Below are 19,039 nucleotides of genomic sequence, written 5' to 3'. Positions count from 1 at the left end.
TAAGTACATGAGTCTCTAAGTGACTCTGTGAGTGGGTGTGTGAGCCTGTGAGTGGGTCTGAGTGGGTACCTAAGGGTCTGTGTGGGTGCGTGAGTTTCTGAGTGGGTCTTTGAGTGGGGACGTTAGTGTCTAAGAGGGTGGGGAGTGGGTGCGTGAGTGTGTCAGTGGTTCTGTTCTTTTTTGCCTTTTCTGCCCACGGTTTGCCTTTCCTGCTCGTTTTTTACCCTCTGTTTTGCCTTTCCTAGTAATTTCTCTGCCCTCTGTTTTGTTTATCCTGCTCATTTTTCGGCCTTCTGTTTTTCCACTTTCCCGGGGCTTTACTGATATCAAGGAGGGGGGTCGCGGGGACCACCCTCCATTTAGCTCCTAGAGCCCCAGGAACCGTCACTTCCCCTGGACTTCATTTTACTAAAGGAGGAGGGGGGGCGCATGGAGCCCCCCTCTTGGAGCTTTCATATGCCCCAGGGACCACGGCCTGCCCAGGGCTAACTTAATATTATGCATGGGGCAGCTCTGACTTCTTGGGCCCCGGAGATCACTAGCAACCCAGGGCCAAATAGTTTTATTTAAGTGGGAGGGGGGCCCAGCCTTAAAATGTTAATATTTTTAATGTGGAGTGGGGCCACACAGCTCCCCTCCCTGGGCTAATTACAGCTCCAGAGACCCCATTCCCCAAAGCCCGACCTGGACTTGACTTGCTGAGTGCCCTAGAGCCAACCCAGGGCACCCAGTCAACACTATTGGGGACCGCGGAAGAGCCTGAATGCGCCTGAAGCGGAGTCCCAAGATGGCTGCCAACACTTCCTGGTTGAAGTGTTGGCAGACAATCAGAGCTCTGCAGTTCCCTGCTCGTTATTTTTCACAAATTAGCCGCGATCGCAGATATACAAATTTGGATTTCCTTAAATTTCTCAACAACTACTGAACGGATTTACACCAAATAAGTGAAAGCGTGATCTGAGTAACCAAATCTACCTTTCTGCAAAATTTGGTTTAATTCCATCCAGCATAGTCATGTTCAAAGCTGCTATGGAAGTTTGCACGGGAAACATACTTTTTTTATCACCCCGTTTTCTCAGCCCCTGCTGGACGGATCACCCCGAAACTTTCCATGTACAACAAGACTCACAATGAAACTTTTTTTTAGAAAGTTTTGTGACGATTCTTCAAACGGTGCCAAAGATATAGGCAAGTCAACAAATGCTTTTTCTATGGAAGCATGATCCTAACTATAACTACCTACTGGCAACTGCCAGAAGGTATTATATACTACTTCACACACAAAAAAACACAAAGATTAAAGTTACGTTATAGTTAGGTGAATTTGTCAGAGACAACATTAACTTTTTGAACTAAAAAAACACAGAAATTCACCAGTTATAACTTGTACCCCTGCCATGAACTGCTTATGACCTCACATATGACATCACTCATGACATGTTTTATGAAAGCATTGATGACATCAAGATGACATCTTAAATGCCATAATTGATGACATCAATGATGACATCATCCAAACTTCACTTTGCCACATATTGGTCTATAAATGACTATGTTATTAGAGGCCTGACTAACTAGAAAATACCTCAGAAAAATATTAGCCACTACTACTACTATGACAGATATAACTCACTCAGGTGTTTAAAACAACCATTATGTGCAACACTGACGCTATAGTATATACTTTACAGGGAGTATTTTGCACATTTACAACCAGCCTTAAATATATGAGAAACCCTCATTGAGTACAGTGTTAAATCTGTATATTTTACAACCAGCCATAAATATATGAGAAACCCTCATTGAGTACAGTGTTAAATCTGTATACAACCGTTCAGAGAAAGCCAAAATAGTGAATGCCAGTTCCAAAACAAATGCCTTACCATGGTCAGCTTTTATGTGTATCAAACCCCTGAAACTCACCGAACCTACATTGAGAAATGAAGTTAATATCAGTATAAAACTGAGTACTGTAAACAGTGCTAACTCTATAGAGTTTCCTTTACGCCACACTGTTTGCAAACACTGAAACTTTCATAAGAAATACACCACAGACTGTTAATAAATATCTAATAAGAACAGTGTACACTGTGCAACAGTTGTCAAAAAAAGACACTATTCGCTAAAAATAACCAAGATCTAAAGGTGCAAAACATCCTACTACCTGCATACTGTGGTGAAAACTTTACAGATAGCCCATATTCTGTAGCAGAACAAGCACATTTACATAGATTAATATACGGTGCACATAGTCTTCTATGTTAAGTAGAAATTGTCATGCTGAGACGATTCCCTTCAATAACCCAAAGCAGCTTACAATACTTCATTTGTATTATGAAGAATCTTTGCCCTGCTGGAAACTTTTTCTACAGTACCAAAATACTTGGTTGGAACATAATGAAAACAAGTCTACTCTCACCTGTAAACATAGTTACTCTTTAATACAAAGATTTGAAGAGTGTTCAATACCTCTATATAGCTATGATGCATTAGGAGCACACACGTTTTGTAAATACTTACTCCTATTAGCTGCAGCCAAGCTGTACAAAATTACGTAGAATATAGAAGTGACTTGCCACTATGTTAACTGCAAAACGAGCACACTCACTAGATGATGTCATCAGTGATGTCATCAATTATGTAATTTGAGATGTTATAAATGATGTCATAGTACGTCATGAGTGATGTCATAAGCAGTGCATGGCGGAGGCGCAAGTTATAGTCAGTACTGCTAACAATAACTGGTAAATTTCTATGTTTTTTAAAAATTAGCTAAAAACAAAATACATTTAAAATCTGCACAGTAGTTATCCCTTAGACATCCCCCTCTCTAGATCTAGGGGGACAGCATGCCCTTCTGCTGGCCGCTTATACAGCTTTTTTACTACTAACATTCCAACAGCCAGCCAATCAGAGCGCTTGCTCTCACAGGAGCCTCTTGTACCCGCGAGAGCATGAAGGCGCATGGAATAAATGGGCCGCTCGACCAATCACAGGCCTCCATTTTTTATTTTGCGCACTTGTGGGAGGCTCGTGGGACTCTCACAAGCCCAACTGCCAAAATATAAAATTATTTTTCACTCTTAATATCTCAAAAACTACTGAACAGATTTACACCAAAGCACAAAAAAGCACAATCTGCAGACCAAGATCTAGCTTCCTGACGAATTAGGTGTAATTCTGTTCAGCAGTTTTTGCTGTAGTCATGTCTAAAAAAGTCTATGGAAAATGCATGGGGATTTTACGTTTTGGGACATCCCTTTTTTCTCAGCCTCCGCTTGACGGATCATCCTGAACCTTTCCAGGAAGGAGCTGAAGTAGATTAACTTGTTTTTGGCAAAGTTTTATTCAGATTTGTCAAACAAGGCCAAAGTTATTAGCAAATAAATAAACGCTCTGTGACTGCCAGTAGGTAAAATATGTATGTTTATATATGTGTGTATCTGTATATATATATATGTGTGTATCTGTATATATATATATATATATATATATGTGTGTATCTGTATATATATATATATATATATATATATATATATATATATATATATTAACTGAAAAAAACATAGGTTTCAGGGGCGTTATAGTTAGCTGGACTTTTCACTCGTACAAAACCATTGAAATCCGCCCGTTATAGTTAGTTAAGCTAACTATAACTCGCGCGCCTGCAATGCACTGCTGATGACGTCACATATTACATCACTCATAACATGGTCAGTGACATCACTCATGACATCACTGATGACATCTCAAATGACATCACTGATGACACCACTGATGACATCATCCAGTGAATGTGTGTTTTTCTGAAAATTACATATGTTTTATATATGTTTATCTCAAGGTCGATGGAAGAATAAATGGGTATATAAGTGTCTAAATGGATGATTTGTTTTTGAAAAATTGATTGTATAACTGACTGATTAAGTGTATCATAGTGAATACATGGCTTAGTGAGTAATGTTTAAATATGTAAATATCTGTATCAGTCTCTCACTTTGTGTACAAGTGTCTGCATGGGTTGGTGAGTAGCTACATGAGTGTCTATATAGGTTATTAGTTGGTTTTTTGAGTATCAGTATGAGTGTCTGAGTATCTGTATGGTTCGGTGGGGGGTATTACGTAGTGCATAGGTGTATGAATGAGTGACTCACTGTTTTTATGTGTTGAAGACAGCATGTGTGCAGGACTGTATGGGTGGATGAGTGTGTGCATGGGTGTGTTAGTGAGTGAATGACTGTCTCAATAGTGTCTTTATGAGTAACTACATATGTTTTAAACTAGTATATGTGACTATTGGTGTACATAAGTGAGTATATGTGAGAGTGAGAGATTGAAAGAGTTCCTGTATGAATAAGCATGTGTTTCTATAAGTGATTGTTTAAAAGACTAAGTATGTGTAAGTTTCTGTAGAAGTAAGTGTGGTGGTGTGTGTATAACTGTATATGCAAGTAAATGGATGTTTGATTCCTTATTAGCATGAGTGACTATGTGTGTGAGTAACTCTATGGATGAGTGGCGTTGTGTAACAGGATGTATAGGTGTATGAGTACATATGATGAGTGAGTACATGTATGAGTGACTGTATAGGACTGTTGGTGAATGAGTGGATGTGTATGTGGATCTTAGAATTACTGAATAGGTTGTTGTAACTGGTATTGGTATGTCCATTGTTTTGAACATTGTAGTTTCTATTTTTGAATGTGTGTATCAAATATTATATTAGGGGGAGAGGAGGTCTGCCACTCTTATCACAAGGATGATGTCATCAGTGATGCCATTGAGATGTCATCAGTGATGCCACTGACCATGTCATGAGTGATGTAATATGTGACGTCATCAGCAGTGCATTGCGGGCGCGCGAGTTATAGTTAGCTGAACTAACTATAACGGGGGAATTTCAATGGTTTTGTACGAGTGAAAAGTCCAGCTAACTAGAACGCCCCTGAAACCTATGGTTTTTTCAGTGATTTTCTAAGGTTTTTTAAATGCTAATTCCTAACTATAACGTGCCTGAAACCTATGGTTTTTCAGTGAATTTCAAAGGTTTTTTAAATGCTAATTTCTAACTATGCCTACAGAGATAGGACATGTGAAGAAAGAAGAAAAAACGCACAGAAAGAAAAAAAAGAAATGCAGAAAGAAGCAACTGAAGTCCTCAAAGACGAAGAAAAGTGCAGGAAGAAGGATAACGTGCAGAAAGAACAAACAGAAGAGCAGAAAGAAGCCTTGTTGCAAAATCATCCTGTACCCTCAACTTTTTCAGACGGATACTGGTGGTAACTGAGTCTGACTAACCAGTCCTAGAGCCAGTGCTATGTTAAAAGACACTCAGAATACAGTGAAAACACCTACATACACTAGGGAACACTATGCGTTGGGGTCCCCCTGTGATCAGCATGACCTCCTCTGTAAGCCCCTAGTATATAATAGGGCAGGGGATTAAAACAACCTCTTAAAACAGGCCACAGGGCGTGTTTGCACACGTCACCTCAGGCCCCGTCCCCTCTCTTCCCCACTGTGTAAACACGCCCTCTGGCCGTTTTAAGTTGGGAGATTAAGTCCCCTTGAATCCTGAGGGTCCCTAGGGTCCAACTAGCCCACTAGGTACCTCCAGTAAGCGCCACAGAGCTGCGTTGCAGAGAGATGTAAAAAGTGGCACGGCCTGGACCACCTCTCTGCAACGCAGCTCAGTGGCGCTTACTGGATGCACCTGGTGGGCTAGTTAGCCCCCAGGGGCCCTCAGGAGTGAAGGGGAATTATTTCCCCCAACTTAAAACGCGCCATAGGGCGTGTTTGCACACGTCACCTCAGGCCCCGTCCTCTCCCTTCCCCACTGTGTAAACACGCCCTGTGGCTGTTTTTTAAGTTGGGAGATTAAGTCCCGTTGAATCCTGAGGATCCCTAGGGGCAAAATAGCCCACTAGGTACGTCCAGTAAGCGCCATTGCAGAGAGGTGTAAAAAGGGGCACGGCCTGCACCACCTCTCTGCAACGCAGAGCAGTGGCGCTTACTGGAAGCACCTGGTGGGCTAGTTGGCCCCCAGGGTCCCTCAGGATTGAACGTGAATTATTTCCCCAACTTAAAACGCGCTACAGGGCGTGTTTGCACATGTCACCTCAGGCCCCGTACCCTCCCTTCACCACTGTGTAAACGCGCCCTGTGGCCGTTCTAAGTTGAGAGATTAAGTCCCCTTGAATCCTAAGGGTCCCTAGGGTCAAACTAGCCCACTAGGTACCTCCAGTAAGCGCCACAGAGCTGCGTTGCATAGTGGTGTAAAAAAAGGGCGTGGCCTCAGAACACCTGTCTGCAACGCAGCTCCCTGGCGCATACTGGAGATACCTGTTGGGCTAGTTGTCCCTCAGGGACCCTCAGTATTGAAGGGGAATTTATTCCCCAACTTACAACTGGCCAGGGAGCGCGTTTGCAGAGTGCTGCAAGGAGGGGGCGTGGCCTCCTGCGCGATGCAGGTCTTTTATTTATTTAATTTTTTTAAGAAGGAGGGCTGTGTGGCCCCCCTTCTTTTTATAATTTACTGGCCCTGGGGACCCCATCCCCCAGGGCCTGCACCCTAATTATTTTTGTTGAAAAAAATTAATTTGGCCCTCCCAAGGCCTTAATCGGCCCCGAGGACCCCAACCCCCGGGTCATGGCCTTTTTTTTTTTGTTTTATTCTTTAGGAGGGGGCTGCATTGCCCCCCTCCTCAGGCCACTTATGGCCCCAGGGACCCCATCCCCTAGGGCCGGCCTTTGTTTTTTATTATTTAAAAAAAATATATATTTATAGAAAAACCTAGGACATGCTGGACAAACCGTATGTACCTATCACCATGACGATTTGCGTGATATTCATTAAAAGGCGACTATGCATAGAATGAATCCACATGGAATGTATTTACACCGCTAGTGCAGCTCTGACGTGTCTGACGCCCTACCGTGCCTAATCCCGGCGCCCCCGCCGGTGGGTACTCTCCAAGTAAACACCCTTGTCATTTATTTATACAAACATGGGTAGCTATTGACGGGCACATTTAATATACACGCACACCAAGCCATTCAAAGGGGTTTCGACAAACATTCGACCAAACTTTGCAAGAAACCCCCCTCACGGTTAATAAAACACACATCCACCGCCGGATGTGTAATACTTTTTATTTTACTCTCTGGAAAGGAGACAAACCTCACTTGAGAGTCACAGCGTGCTCCTGGCTGAGTCCAATGCTGTGTTACACCCACCAGTGCCCGCCGAGTGCCTCACACCTCTGTGTTGTATTCCACCAGCTACTGCGTATGCTATGACACTCTCAAGCCCATGTGCACTGTAACACCACCCCGTGAATATGTCATGCCACACTTGCCTTCGCACGGGTTATATTGCCCCATCTAACGCGCCTTCCTCGATGCCCATGTTATAACGCACAGCGCTATGCCATACATATGACAATCTGGGATCCATATCTTTGTCACAGTGCATATGCAACGTTACACTCCCCAGCACATATTTAATATTACAACTTTAGAGACCAGTTAGGTTACACAACACTGCCCTGTGCATATTACACTCCCAGGTGCATATCGCATAGCACGCGCTTGTGCCTGTGCTATCTCGCGCTCTCCAATGAATCTGTCATTGCGCACAATGTATTGCATATTATATTTCACGCCCCGGTTCATCTTATATCACACTTTTTGGTGCATAGTTTATACCATATACTATATCTAGTTTTCATTTTCAATCGTGCTCTCAGGACTATGTTCTATATAACAATGCGTCCACCTACCCTTTTCACGGGCATTACATTTTGCGATGGGGGTGGAGGGTCAGGGGGTGTTTCTGCCAAGTGAGCCCGGAGTCACATTCACAAACGTCCTCTTCTTCCTGAATAAAAGTGAGATTATGCTGCATAGTTGTTCATATTTTAAGCAGTTCGCACAGACACACATTTTAAAAACAATAAAGTTCCTAATACCCACCTTCTCTGAACAGTTAGCTTGCTGCCCCATCCACCTCCTCCCTATCCTCTGTTGTCTGAATCCATGGACTAGCCTCCTCCCTCCTGCCATGCATGGTCTGATGTGCTGCCACTGCCCTCCATTTAGCATGATGTACCAGTCCACTCCTCCTGCCCTCCATTGCCCAATTCTATGGCCCATCATTGACCTCCTGCTTAGCCTCTGTGCTTAGCCTGCTGCCCCTATTCTCCTTCTCCCTGCCCTCCGATGTCTTTGTGCATGCCCCAGCTCCATCCTTTTTGCCCACCATGTTCCATGGACCTGCCACTCCCATCTACTCTGAGTGTTCTGTTGAGCTGCCACTCCCCTCCCACCTGCCTAGCATTGTCAGATGACTCTAACCTGTCCCTGCCACCTCCACCCTGCCTGTCCACATGCCATGCCCCTATCCCCTTCCTCCTGTCCTCCATGGTCCATTTTACTGCCACACCCTTCTGCCCTCCCTGGTCTGTTGTGCTGCAACTGCTCCTCCTGCCTTCCCCGTGCGGTCTGTTGTGGGGCCCCTTCCCCTGAACTCTCTTGTCTGGGCCCAGGTCCTGACCCTCCCTTCTATCCTCCATGGTCCTTTGTGCATGCCCCTGCACCCTCCTTCTTGCCCATCATAGCCATTGTGCTGCCACTAACCCTCCCGCTTGCCATGCATGGTCTTCTGTGCTGCCATGGCCCCTCCCACCTTCCCTGTGTGGTCAGCTAGCTGCCCCTGACCCCCTCCCACCTTCCCTCCATGGTCTGTGTGTATGCCATCATAGTCTCATTGTTGCTCTCCATGGTGTGTCTTGTTTCTAGTGCCCATCCTGCCTGACCTCCATGGTCATCTTGCTGCTGCTGCCCTGCCCCCTTGCCCCCAGCCCTCTGTTTACATGTGGAGACCCCTAGTCCCTCCCTCCTGGCTTGTCTGTTCCATTGTAATGCCCCTGATCCGTCCCTCCTGCCCTTTATGGTCTGTTATGCTGCAGCTTTCTCTCCTGTCTGTCCATTATGGTCAGCTAGCTGCCATTGCCTCTTTCCCCTCTGTTCTCTGTTGTCCATGTGCATGGTCCTGTCCCCTCCCTATTGCTTTCTATGGATTGTTGTGCTGCACTCCCGTCCCGTATGCCCTGTGTGGTGTATTGTGCTGCTGTAAACCCTGATGCCTGCCCTGTAGGGTCAGTTTGGTGCACCTCTCCATGTCCCTCCTGTCCTCTGTTATCCGAGTCCATGTCCCTACCCCAATTCCTCCTGCCTACCATGATCCAATGTACCATTCTTGCAAACATTTTGAAATTGGTAAGAGGGAGATTTTGAAACAAAACTGAGGTATTGATTTTCCCCTTTGAGTTACATTGAAAAAGAGGAGATTGTAGACAGGAGACAGATCAAATAAAGCCCATTTGAGCTTAAAAACATTGGACGTTTCCTGGCTGAAACGGGTCTGTTGGCATGTATGGTTGTACTACCACTGCCTTTTCCTTCTGCCCACAATGGTCTATTATATTGCCACAGCCTCTCTTGCCAGTCCTGTATTGTTGGTTTGTTGACCCTGCCCCCCTTTCCACTGCCCTCCATAGTCTGTTGTGCTGCCACTGCCCTTCCTGCCTGCCCAGTGTGGTCAAATTGTTTCCTCTGCACTCTCCTACCTGCCTTCAATTTTCAGAGTCCGTGCCCCTGGCCTCTGCCTCTCAACGGTATCCCAATGAACAACTAGATTGCTAACATTCTATATTTATTACAAAAGTGTGGAACGCCTGACGTAATCAAAACTGTAATACCTAGAGTATTTCCTTTAGAAATTACATATATGAGAGGGTCTTATTAGCATCAAAATTATGGTTAGTGAACTAAAAAACTAAAATGAGGACATATTTTCTGAGTTTTCAAATAGCGACAAAGAACTTTTAAAATTATTTGTAATCTTTTATGTTTTTTTAATCCAGTTGACCACTTGATTAAATGTTGCACCTAGGGGAGAGGATGTGGTGTTACTTCCAGAGCTGCAGACTTTGCAATTGGGGAACCAGGTTGGAGTTTCTGCTTCAGCTAAAAATTCTGTGATTCTGGTCAAATCACTTAATCTCCCCATGTCTACAACCAAAATGTATTTGATCTTGTGTGATGTAACCAATGCTCATGTAAAGCACTCCAATACCTGACAAGTCTGCACTATATAAAACTGCAAATACACAAACAAATAAGTGTTTTGCACACTTATGTCATTGGGCTATACTTGGGCTACATCTGGGTGATATTTGGGCTACATTTGGGCTCTTTTGTCTCTGGTGGCCATCTTGGGAGATTTATTTGTTATGAAGTTTCCTAATTTCCTCATTTACTGCAGTCTCCTCAGTAGGAAATACTTTCAGTTTTTTACTTTGGTTCCATCAAGAAGGAATTCAGATGTGTCACACATTTGCCATAAATTTTGAATGTTAGCACTCTAGTTGCTCATTAGATCACGGTAGTAAAGCTACTGCTCACCAGGAAAGTCTGCTGCTGGTATTCAAAGTGCATGTTTCAGTCTGCATGTCAGAATTTTTTTATGAAATAGAAGAGGATTTGAGAAGTCAAAACGTGCCCTAATTTTTCTTTCTGCAGCACTAATCATAATTTCTATGGCAATATGAACCCCCTCATTTTGTTCCTTTGTAAATTAAATGTTTTAAGTGTTACCACTTTATTCCAATCAAAATGGCTTCAGGTGTGCCATACTTTTGTCATAAGTAAGACTGTTAGCGCTCTAGTTGTTCGTTAGAACACTCTGGGACATTCTGTCATTGGGCTATACTTGGGCTACATCTGGGTGATATTTGGGCTACATTTGGGCTCTTTTGTCTCTGGTGGCCATTTTGGGAGACTTATTTGTTATGATGTTTCCTAATTTCCTCATTTACTACAGTCTCCTCAGTAGGAAATACTTTCAGTTATTTACTTTGATTCCATCAAGAAGGCATTCAGATGTGTCTCACATTTGCCATAAATTCAGAATGTTAGCACTCTAGTTGCTTATTAGATCACTGTAGTAAAGCTACGGCTCACCAGGGAAGTCTGCTGCTGGTATTGAAAGTGCATGTTTCAGTCTGCATGTCAGAATTTTTTAATGAAATAGAAGAGGATTTGAGAAGTCACTCAAAATGTGCCCTAATTTTTCTTTCTGCAGCACTACATGTATTACTGAGACTGTCAGACTTCATTCTCACATGACTGAGAAAGATAATGTGAATTTACGGAAAATATGCTCTCAGTTTAGCTTATAGATCACCTTCCAAACCTCTGTGGGAAAAGCATGAGAAAATAGTTTTCTCTCAAACATGATTCATGATATCACAGCAGAAGGCTTTTTCACATGGTAAAATCACCTTAGAACACACCACAATTCCTAAAATGAGTATGGTACCATCAACAAATGATTTATAATGTAACTAAAGTCTTAAAACCTTCTATTAACTGCAATGCTTTTTAATGAGGTGCTATCATGTATATTGGTCCCAAGATGGCTGCTAACACTTCTTGGATGAAGTGCTGACGGCCAATCAGATCTCACGATGAGGTGTGGTTAGGCTCCGCCCAGATATATATGTGATTTTACTTTTGATTTTCTCAGGAACTACTGAACGGATTTACACCATTTAAGCAAAAGGCACGAGTCTGAACTGAGGACTACCTCTTTTGCCAAATTTGGTGTCATTCCGTTCAGCACTTTGGGCTGTAGCTGCGTCAACAGGTCCTATGGGAAAATGCATGGGGAAAACACGTTTTGGGACCCCCCTTTTTTCTCGGCCCCCGCTTGACGAATCACCGTGAAATTTTCAGGATAGGAGCGGACCGGAGCTGGCCAAAAGTTTGGAAAATTTCGCAAAGTTTCATCAATCGACGTCAACGTTATTCCAAATAGAATGTTGCGAATTTCCTGTGGAAAATAGGTCCTTACTATAACTACCTACTGGCGACTGCCAGTAGGAGATATATATATTACACACATATACATATATATATATATCCTTTCATCACTTTCACTCGTAGCGCGCTCTCAGTAAGGAAGATGCCATGCAACATGACAATTTCCCATGACATTCAAATATATCATGGTGGCCACTGAGGTACCCTACCGGGCTATTGCCACTATCACTACTCTCAGAGGCACACTTTACTGAGGCAGTTACACTTCCACTAGCTGCAGTACATCACTATACAATCTGCAAGATTATGAACTCATGACAGGGAGTTCCGCACGTGAAATACTTCTATGTACTGGTTTCCATCGCATGACTCACTTTGCAGTTCGTCACAGCCATTTATGCTACATTAACATACGTTTTCCTGACTTGGAACACAATGACGTTGCATTTGGTATTTTCCGTTATATTTACAGTTACATTCCGTTTTCATTGTGCATTGTCATATATGACAGACATACAAGATATAGCGCTCTGACACTGTCACATTATGCAATAGTTATTTATACTGTGACATCGCGCTTTTCTCTGTCTACTAACACCATTGAATTGCAACGGATATTATACGAAAATGTAAAATGTTATGTTACCATTTCAATATGTCCGCCATTACATTCTGTGCAAGTCCTCTTTCTATGTATATGCCTCACACCCACTACATAGGTTGTCGGCATTGGTTGCACTTTTCACGTGATCAAGCCTTTTGTCAAGGCGAAACGCGTTGTGATTAAACAGCAGTACTTTGATTTGCAGAGCGTCTTCCTTACTGAGAGCGCGCTACGAGTGAAAGTGCCGAAAGGATTTTACAGCCGGTTTGCTCCGCCGGTGTGCGCGCCACTCTCCGTGGGTCGACTGTAGTCCAGAAGGAGTCGGGCGGTATTGTGGAGATCTATATATATATATATATATATATGTGTGTGTGTGTGTGTGTACATACATGTACATATATATGTACATACATACATGTACATATATATGTACACACACACACATACATATATATATATCATTCATTCATTACACATCTTCTGTTTGTTACAGGCATGGCGGCCACAGCATGCAGGAGGCAGAAATCCACTATAACTTGCCAACGCTCCCTCTCTGCACGAAAAGGAAAACACTGGTGGCCACAACTAAATTAACGGTGATACAAATTTAATTTATCTGGCAAATATGGACCTTACAGATGGGCGTGGTCTCTTTACAGTTGTTCAAAGGAGAAAGTGCACATGTGCTCAAAAGATTAAAAGACATGGTGGAAATACTGCAGGTGTAACATTGTAGTGCATTTATATATAGCGCTCCGTACACCCCCGAAAGGGTCTCTCAGGCGCTGTGCACATACCGCTGTGGAACCCTTCCTGGCCTTTCCCTGTGGAGTGCCCACTCCTGGGCACCCCCAAGGTGAAGCCAGGCATCCTAGCGCTTTTGGGGCCGTTGTGGAGATTAAACAAGCTATTGCCCAGAGTTGCAGAGTGGGACCTATGATTAGAATAGGCACGGAGGCGAGAATTATCGGGTCTGGGGAAATTGAGCCCAAGACCCGCCGAGGCGGGAATTGAACCCTGGTCCGGGCCAGACCTCTGCATCAGGGTCTGCCGCTCTAACCATTGAGCCACACTTCTCCACATTGTATCCGTCTGTGTATTTATATTTTATCCTTTAATTTCTCAAATACAATTCTCATGCTTGTAAACTCTTTCAAATGAAAACCCTGGAAGATTTGTAGAGATATCTATATAAAAAAAAAAGGAGGAACCAACATCCCAGAAAGAATTCGTTTTTACACTTCAAACTCCCTCTTATACAAAGAATAGATCAGATAGCTTTCGCTTCATATACCCACCGCTATTTATACTAATAATGGTAAAACATGGCAAACATCTCATAATCATTAGATTACATATTATTGTATTACAATCGTATGCAAGGAGGAATCCTCCAAATGTCTACTCGCTGATTAAATTTATATACATATATCAGTTTTATCTGCGGCCCTAACTAGGACAAAATACAGCGGCCAGGCTTCTACTCGATCCCATCATCTCCTGCCCTGAGATCAGTGAACTGGCTTCCAGTAAACAAAGTAATGAAAGGGGCTGCGGTGTAGAGAAAAACACAGTTCTTTTTAACCAGTGGGAAGGAAATCCATTTTACTCTAGAAGTAATTTTACAGTAATCAGGTAGTTGCAACATGGCGAACTACTAACGCAAAACTTACCTGACATTTTCTGTCAACAGAATCTCTGATTATGCAAATTATTTTTAGAAAGTGGCAAGTTTTAATAAAGCTACGATCTGAAGGTTAAATCATTTTAAACATGACGTTCCATACCAAAGACAGGTATGCTCATACTCACCAATGACATGGCACTTGTTATAAATAGTGACATAATATTATTTAAAAAAGGAACCGTTGATACCCACGGCTTCTGGTTCAAATTAGACTAGATTAAATTCGTAGCATGTAAATGGCTGCAGATGGTTTAAATTACTTTATCAAGAAACAACATGCATATGCATGAACTGCCTGATAAAAGGATCTATTTTCTGTTCCTCTGGCCACAATCCGAGATTGAGCAAGCAGTGGTGGAAGCCCATTAAAAACCATAATTGGATTTATCATGTCAAACTTGACACAAGAACTTCTATAGTGAACTGGATTCAATCTTATTTGCTAGGACATTTTATGTAAACCAATCTGACAAAACATCAGAAACTGAAGCAATGACTTAATCACCAAGCTGTAATAATGTTTTTTATAATTGCCTATTGGATGTTATCTACTTTTTAATTGCATTTTTTTCTTTAATGAGTATTTTAAATTGGTACCGAAAAAACTAATCACTGAAATGCGCGGAACTTGCATGTTATGAAGGATTTACCCAGAGGCAGCAAATTAAAAAAAAATGTTATGTATTCAAGTGTTGGTCCGTAATGCCACAGTGATCCTGGTTGCCCCTAAGCATGACGAAAAGACTTAAGTGATCAGCAAGCGCCATTTTGCACAGGATTTTCCTCGCTCCACAAATAAATAAAATAATTTTTTCCACTTGCATATATTGTAATACACACCGGGGTTATGCAGAGCCACAAAACAGAGAAATAATTTCATAGGTAAATCTGCCTCTTTCCATATATAAATGTAGTTATTTGGAATTATGTTGTTTTGTGAAAATAATAAAGTTTTTGATGCGCCCCTTAATACCATGTTTTTGCTATTTCTAAGAACATTAGAATAGCAGGTTTGTTACCGAGTCTAAGGGTACTCAATGCATCGATCTGAGAAGGATGAAAGGCGCAATTGCCCTTGCCAGGACTCTAACTTGAGACCTGCAGGACAAAAGCAATTGAGACAAGTTGCAGCATAAAGTTAAATACTGCAAAAGTGCACCCGTGCCACAGAAAACTATTATTGGCAACACAATACAAATGTGAATATAACTCAGACGGCTCAAACATCACAAAACGAAATTCTCACTTATACAATTTACCGATAGAAGTCCTTCTTGGCAGTGACTTGATGATTAGGGAAAATGAAAACAAAATAGAAATCAGAATAAACACTGGAAGCTAAAAAGCCAGCTTTCCAGTTAACTACACACTGTAGTAAAATTCAGTGTTTTAAATGGAAAAATCAGTGCAGGCATTTACCAAAAGAACCGGTGGAGTGTGGGGCAGGCATAAGGGCAGTGTGAAGGGTGGTTCAAGAGGTGGGGCTCGTTTTTTGATACGAAGCCTTGTATTAAAAAATGTGCATGCATTGTAAGAATGGCGGAAGTATCTGTCCATGAATCCACTAAACTTGTCCTGTCCACTAAAATCTGTCCATGTCCACTAAAAACCATTTACATAGCAATTACTAATAAGTGTTTTTTTGCTACCCAAAGAATTCCTTTTTAGCAACCTTAAAATAACAACAAATTGAGGAAAAAAACTGTAGGGTTTCCAATATATGCCTTGCTGTTTGCCTTGATGCTCCTAAGCTATATGACAAGGATTTTAACTTGTGGTCTACAGGGTAATACAAGGATCTCTGCAACAAAAACAGTAACCAACAGAGCTATCTACGTAGAAAAACAAATCTGTTGCATGCTGTGCTTTCCAGCAAGCACACTGGCCCTCTATGTAATTTAATGATGAGTTTCCAGCAAATGCATAAGTAACTTCCTGCATAATATTTGCTCTTAAGACATCAGAATGGCCTTTAGTATGAAGGATGCTCTGCCAGGAGGATCTTGTCCCTTATCTAAATAGATGCAAAGAGATGAAAGGATTCACTTACTGCCTCAATGAATGCACACAGCCTACGCCAAAAGCAGTGCCCTGAAAGGAATCCTTGTAATGAAAAAAAAAGTCAAAAGTATGGTCATTGTTGATATTTGTTTAAATGGATGTACAAAAATATATGAACAGGGGCTTGGTGGCTTCCGAATGGCTCCATTTTTTATGACATGCATGTTCAAAAGGTCCTTGATTTTTGCCATCGGTGCTTTGCATGTTGCACATTTTTTAAATCCCTTTCCTACAAGGAGAAGAAAAGTAAACTACAAGTTCCAGAATTCAAAGGATTGGCAGTTAAAAAACAGAAATTTCTGAAAGTGTCAAATTCAATGGAGCCTCCTGTCACGTTTGTTTGTGTCTGGTTTCCCATGCGAAAAAAGAAGTTGCTGGTTTTAAATGCACCAAACCACTCTGTAAAAAACGTTGTTTTTAAAACCATTTGTTTTGCCTTTTAGGGTTTTTTTTCTTTGAGGTTAATCAGAAAATTGCTGTAGAGGGCAGGGAATGACTTTCAAGTAAATTTGTTGAATTCAAATTGCTTGTGGGCACAGTTTTTCAGTCATTTAAGACCAGAGGCATGCTAAAAAGCTGTACTGCCCTGAACAATGCACCCCACACCCCTACCCATCAGGTTTTACAGCCACCTGTCTTCCCCCAATGTGCAATATCAAAGAATAAGCCAAACATTCTGCAGCCACCCCCTGATCAGCTGACTTCCAGAGTGTTGAAGGTGCTGACGATCTATGAGATAATCAGCAGAGCACCACTCTTGTCCCAGGAAAGTTCCGGTACTCAAGAGTATAATATGAAAAAGTTCCGGTACTCAGTCCATGTGAGTATCGACCCATTTAAAGCATTGGTAAAATTCTATACAATTATTCACAACATAAAGAAGTAGGTCTGTCACCTGCCAATGATGATTGCAAAGAGTTTCTGTGCTGGTTTGAGAAGCAGCCACACCTGAGGAGGTATCAGGAGATTTGCTCGTGGTGAGGTATGGATATGCCGGTTGATCGGAATCTGAAAAGCTTTTGAAGCCAAAGCACCATGAAGTCCCATTTGAAAGCTGGCGCTTGGTGATGTAGTATGTCTGCCAGTCAGTGAGGACAGGAAGCCGGGTCTTTTACAGTTGTAAGATGTGCTCAGACCCAGTGGCACACTGCTATGACTTGGAGGTAGTTTGGGATTTGAAAGAAACTGCTTGGAGAAGCAACACTTGTTCCATGGTTCAACACAAAACCCACTGCTCCTGCTTGATTTCTGCTGCTGATTGCTATGAGCATGGCATGTCATTTTTTGAAGATATCGTCTCGACACCCCAGACATAGCGCAGTGAGGACGGCAGCATTTTCCCACGTTAAGCAAAGGAGCCAAGCGAAAGAAAGAGCACTTTATATTTCCAAGCAGGTGAAAGCAGAGATGTCCCATTCTTATGCTTCTTTAGTCTGAAATAAGAAAAGAACATATCAGGATTGCTAAAGGGATGGAGGCAACAATGGAGACTATTATCCTGGGATAAACTCTGGTCTACTGAGGTGCAAGAGACCTAACAGGTATGAAGGGATGAAAAGTCGAGAGAGCTCACCGTGTACCAGAGGAATAGTACTGACGTCTGGCCAACTAAAAATCAAAAATGAACATTAGAAAAATACAATAGATTTTCCCCAGGGAGAGGGTAAAGAGCCACACTCTGTTCAACACCAACTATCCCTTTCACACCAACCGAGCAACAGGACAGCTCACGCCCTCCATTTTCATCCGGGAAACCAACAATCCTTAGCAGGGTGTCACCAGGGGGGTAAAGAACTGGGCAGGGGAGAAGACACCAGCCTGAGCAACGAAGCAGCACAGGCAGCCTACAGGGGACAAGAGCAGTACACAATGTAGTCCAAGCAGCTATCCCCGCTGCCTCAAGAGCAGCGCTGTGGTGCCTTGTGCTACAGTGTGCCTGTGGTCAGGAGTGTGGGTGGAACTCTTGGGTATAGGCGGGATTCAGGGAGGGTTCAGCCAGGTCAGTGATTAACCTGACCACCGTGAGTTGGTCCTAACCTTTAAAGTTTCTTCCCAGTACTGTGTCATGTTCTACCTTATTGTGATACCCCACGTGCATGCCCCACAGTACATATTAATTTGCAGATCCCATCAAAGCTAGTCATTTTTGAGACTCACATTTGTTATCACTGTTCATACATTTCCCAATGATCAGACAAAAATCTTTCCCAAGTTTCACAGATCATTGCATGACTAGCTGTTCCAATCCAGGTTTTCAGCCTCACTTACAGAAAGCTGCCTGTTGTCGAAAAACCAAGTGTTCAATTCCAATACTTGCACTGGATTTTGGGTCTGCCTGTTACTTATCATTGGCTTGTTCTCTAGTCAATCTCATTTGCTTGCTTTTTATTTTTTTCCTTTTCTTGCATTTTCCCAAGCCATGGAGCATATCTTTTTCAACATCCTTTTGATTGGAAGACTTGTATGCTTCCACTGCATTCAGGGAACTACTATTTTTCTTTTGCTTTCAAAACTCCACAGGGGTGCATCTATTTTCTTGGACTCTTTCCCATGCCTCCCCTTTGCAGTCCAACCTCCTCACGCTCTTCATGTTTATATCCCAACCTTGTGCATCCATCGCTTCCCCACCCCTCTCTCTGCGCGCTGTTGTATTTCGTAGTTGTATAACCTAAATCTACAGATTTAGATCACCTAACCCTATAACGCAAGGACTTAGCTCAATGTTTTTATATGTAAGGAAGGCGCATCTGGTAAACTGGAGACCCACACCTTGCCCCTTCTCATGGGGAGAGGGGTTTTCT

At 42.6% G+C, this 19,039-nt stretch overlaps 1 protein-coding gene across 1 annotated transcript in view; it reads right to left on the bottom strand.

Annotated features, from left to right (window-relative positions):
* The window catches only part of OMA1 (OMA1 zinc metallopeptidase), a 601,584-nt gene that overhangs the window by 475,683 nt on the left and 106,862 nt on the right, over positions 1 to 19,039 (bottom strand). Inside the window, exon 2 of the mRNA XM_085602499.1 lies at positions 17,134 to 17,671. Within this exon, the coding sequence (XP_085458625.1) occupies positions 17,134 to 17,654 (521 nt within the window). The 5' untranslated portion in view covers positions 17,655 to 17,671. The remainder of the gene's footprint in view (positions 1 to 17,133; positions 17,672 to 19,039) is intronic.

This window comes from Triturus cristatus, chromosome 4_2 (assembly GCF_964204655.1).
Source record: "Triturus cristatus chromosome 4_2, aTriCri1.1, whole genome shotgun sequence".
Classification (NCBI taxonomy): Eukaryota; Metazoa; Chordata; class Amphibia; order Caudata; family Salamandridae; genus Triturus; species Triturus cristatus.
This window is presented reverse-complemented; position numbering and strand designations above follow the sequence as displayed.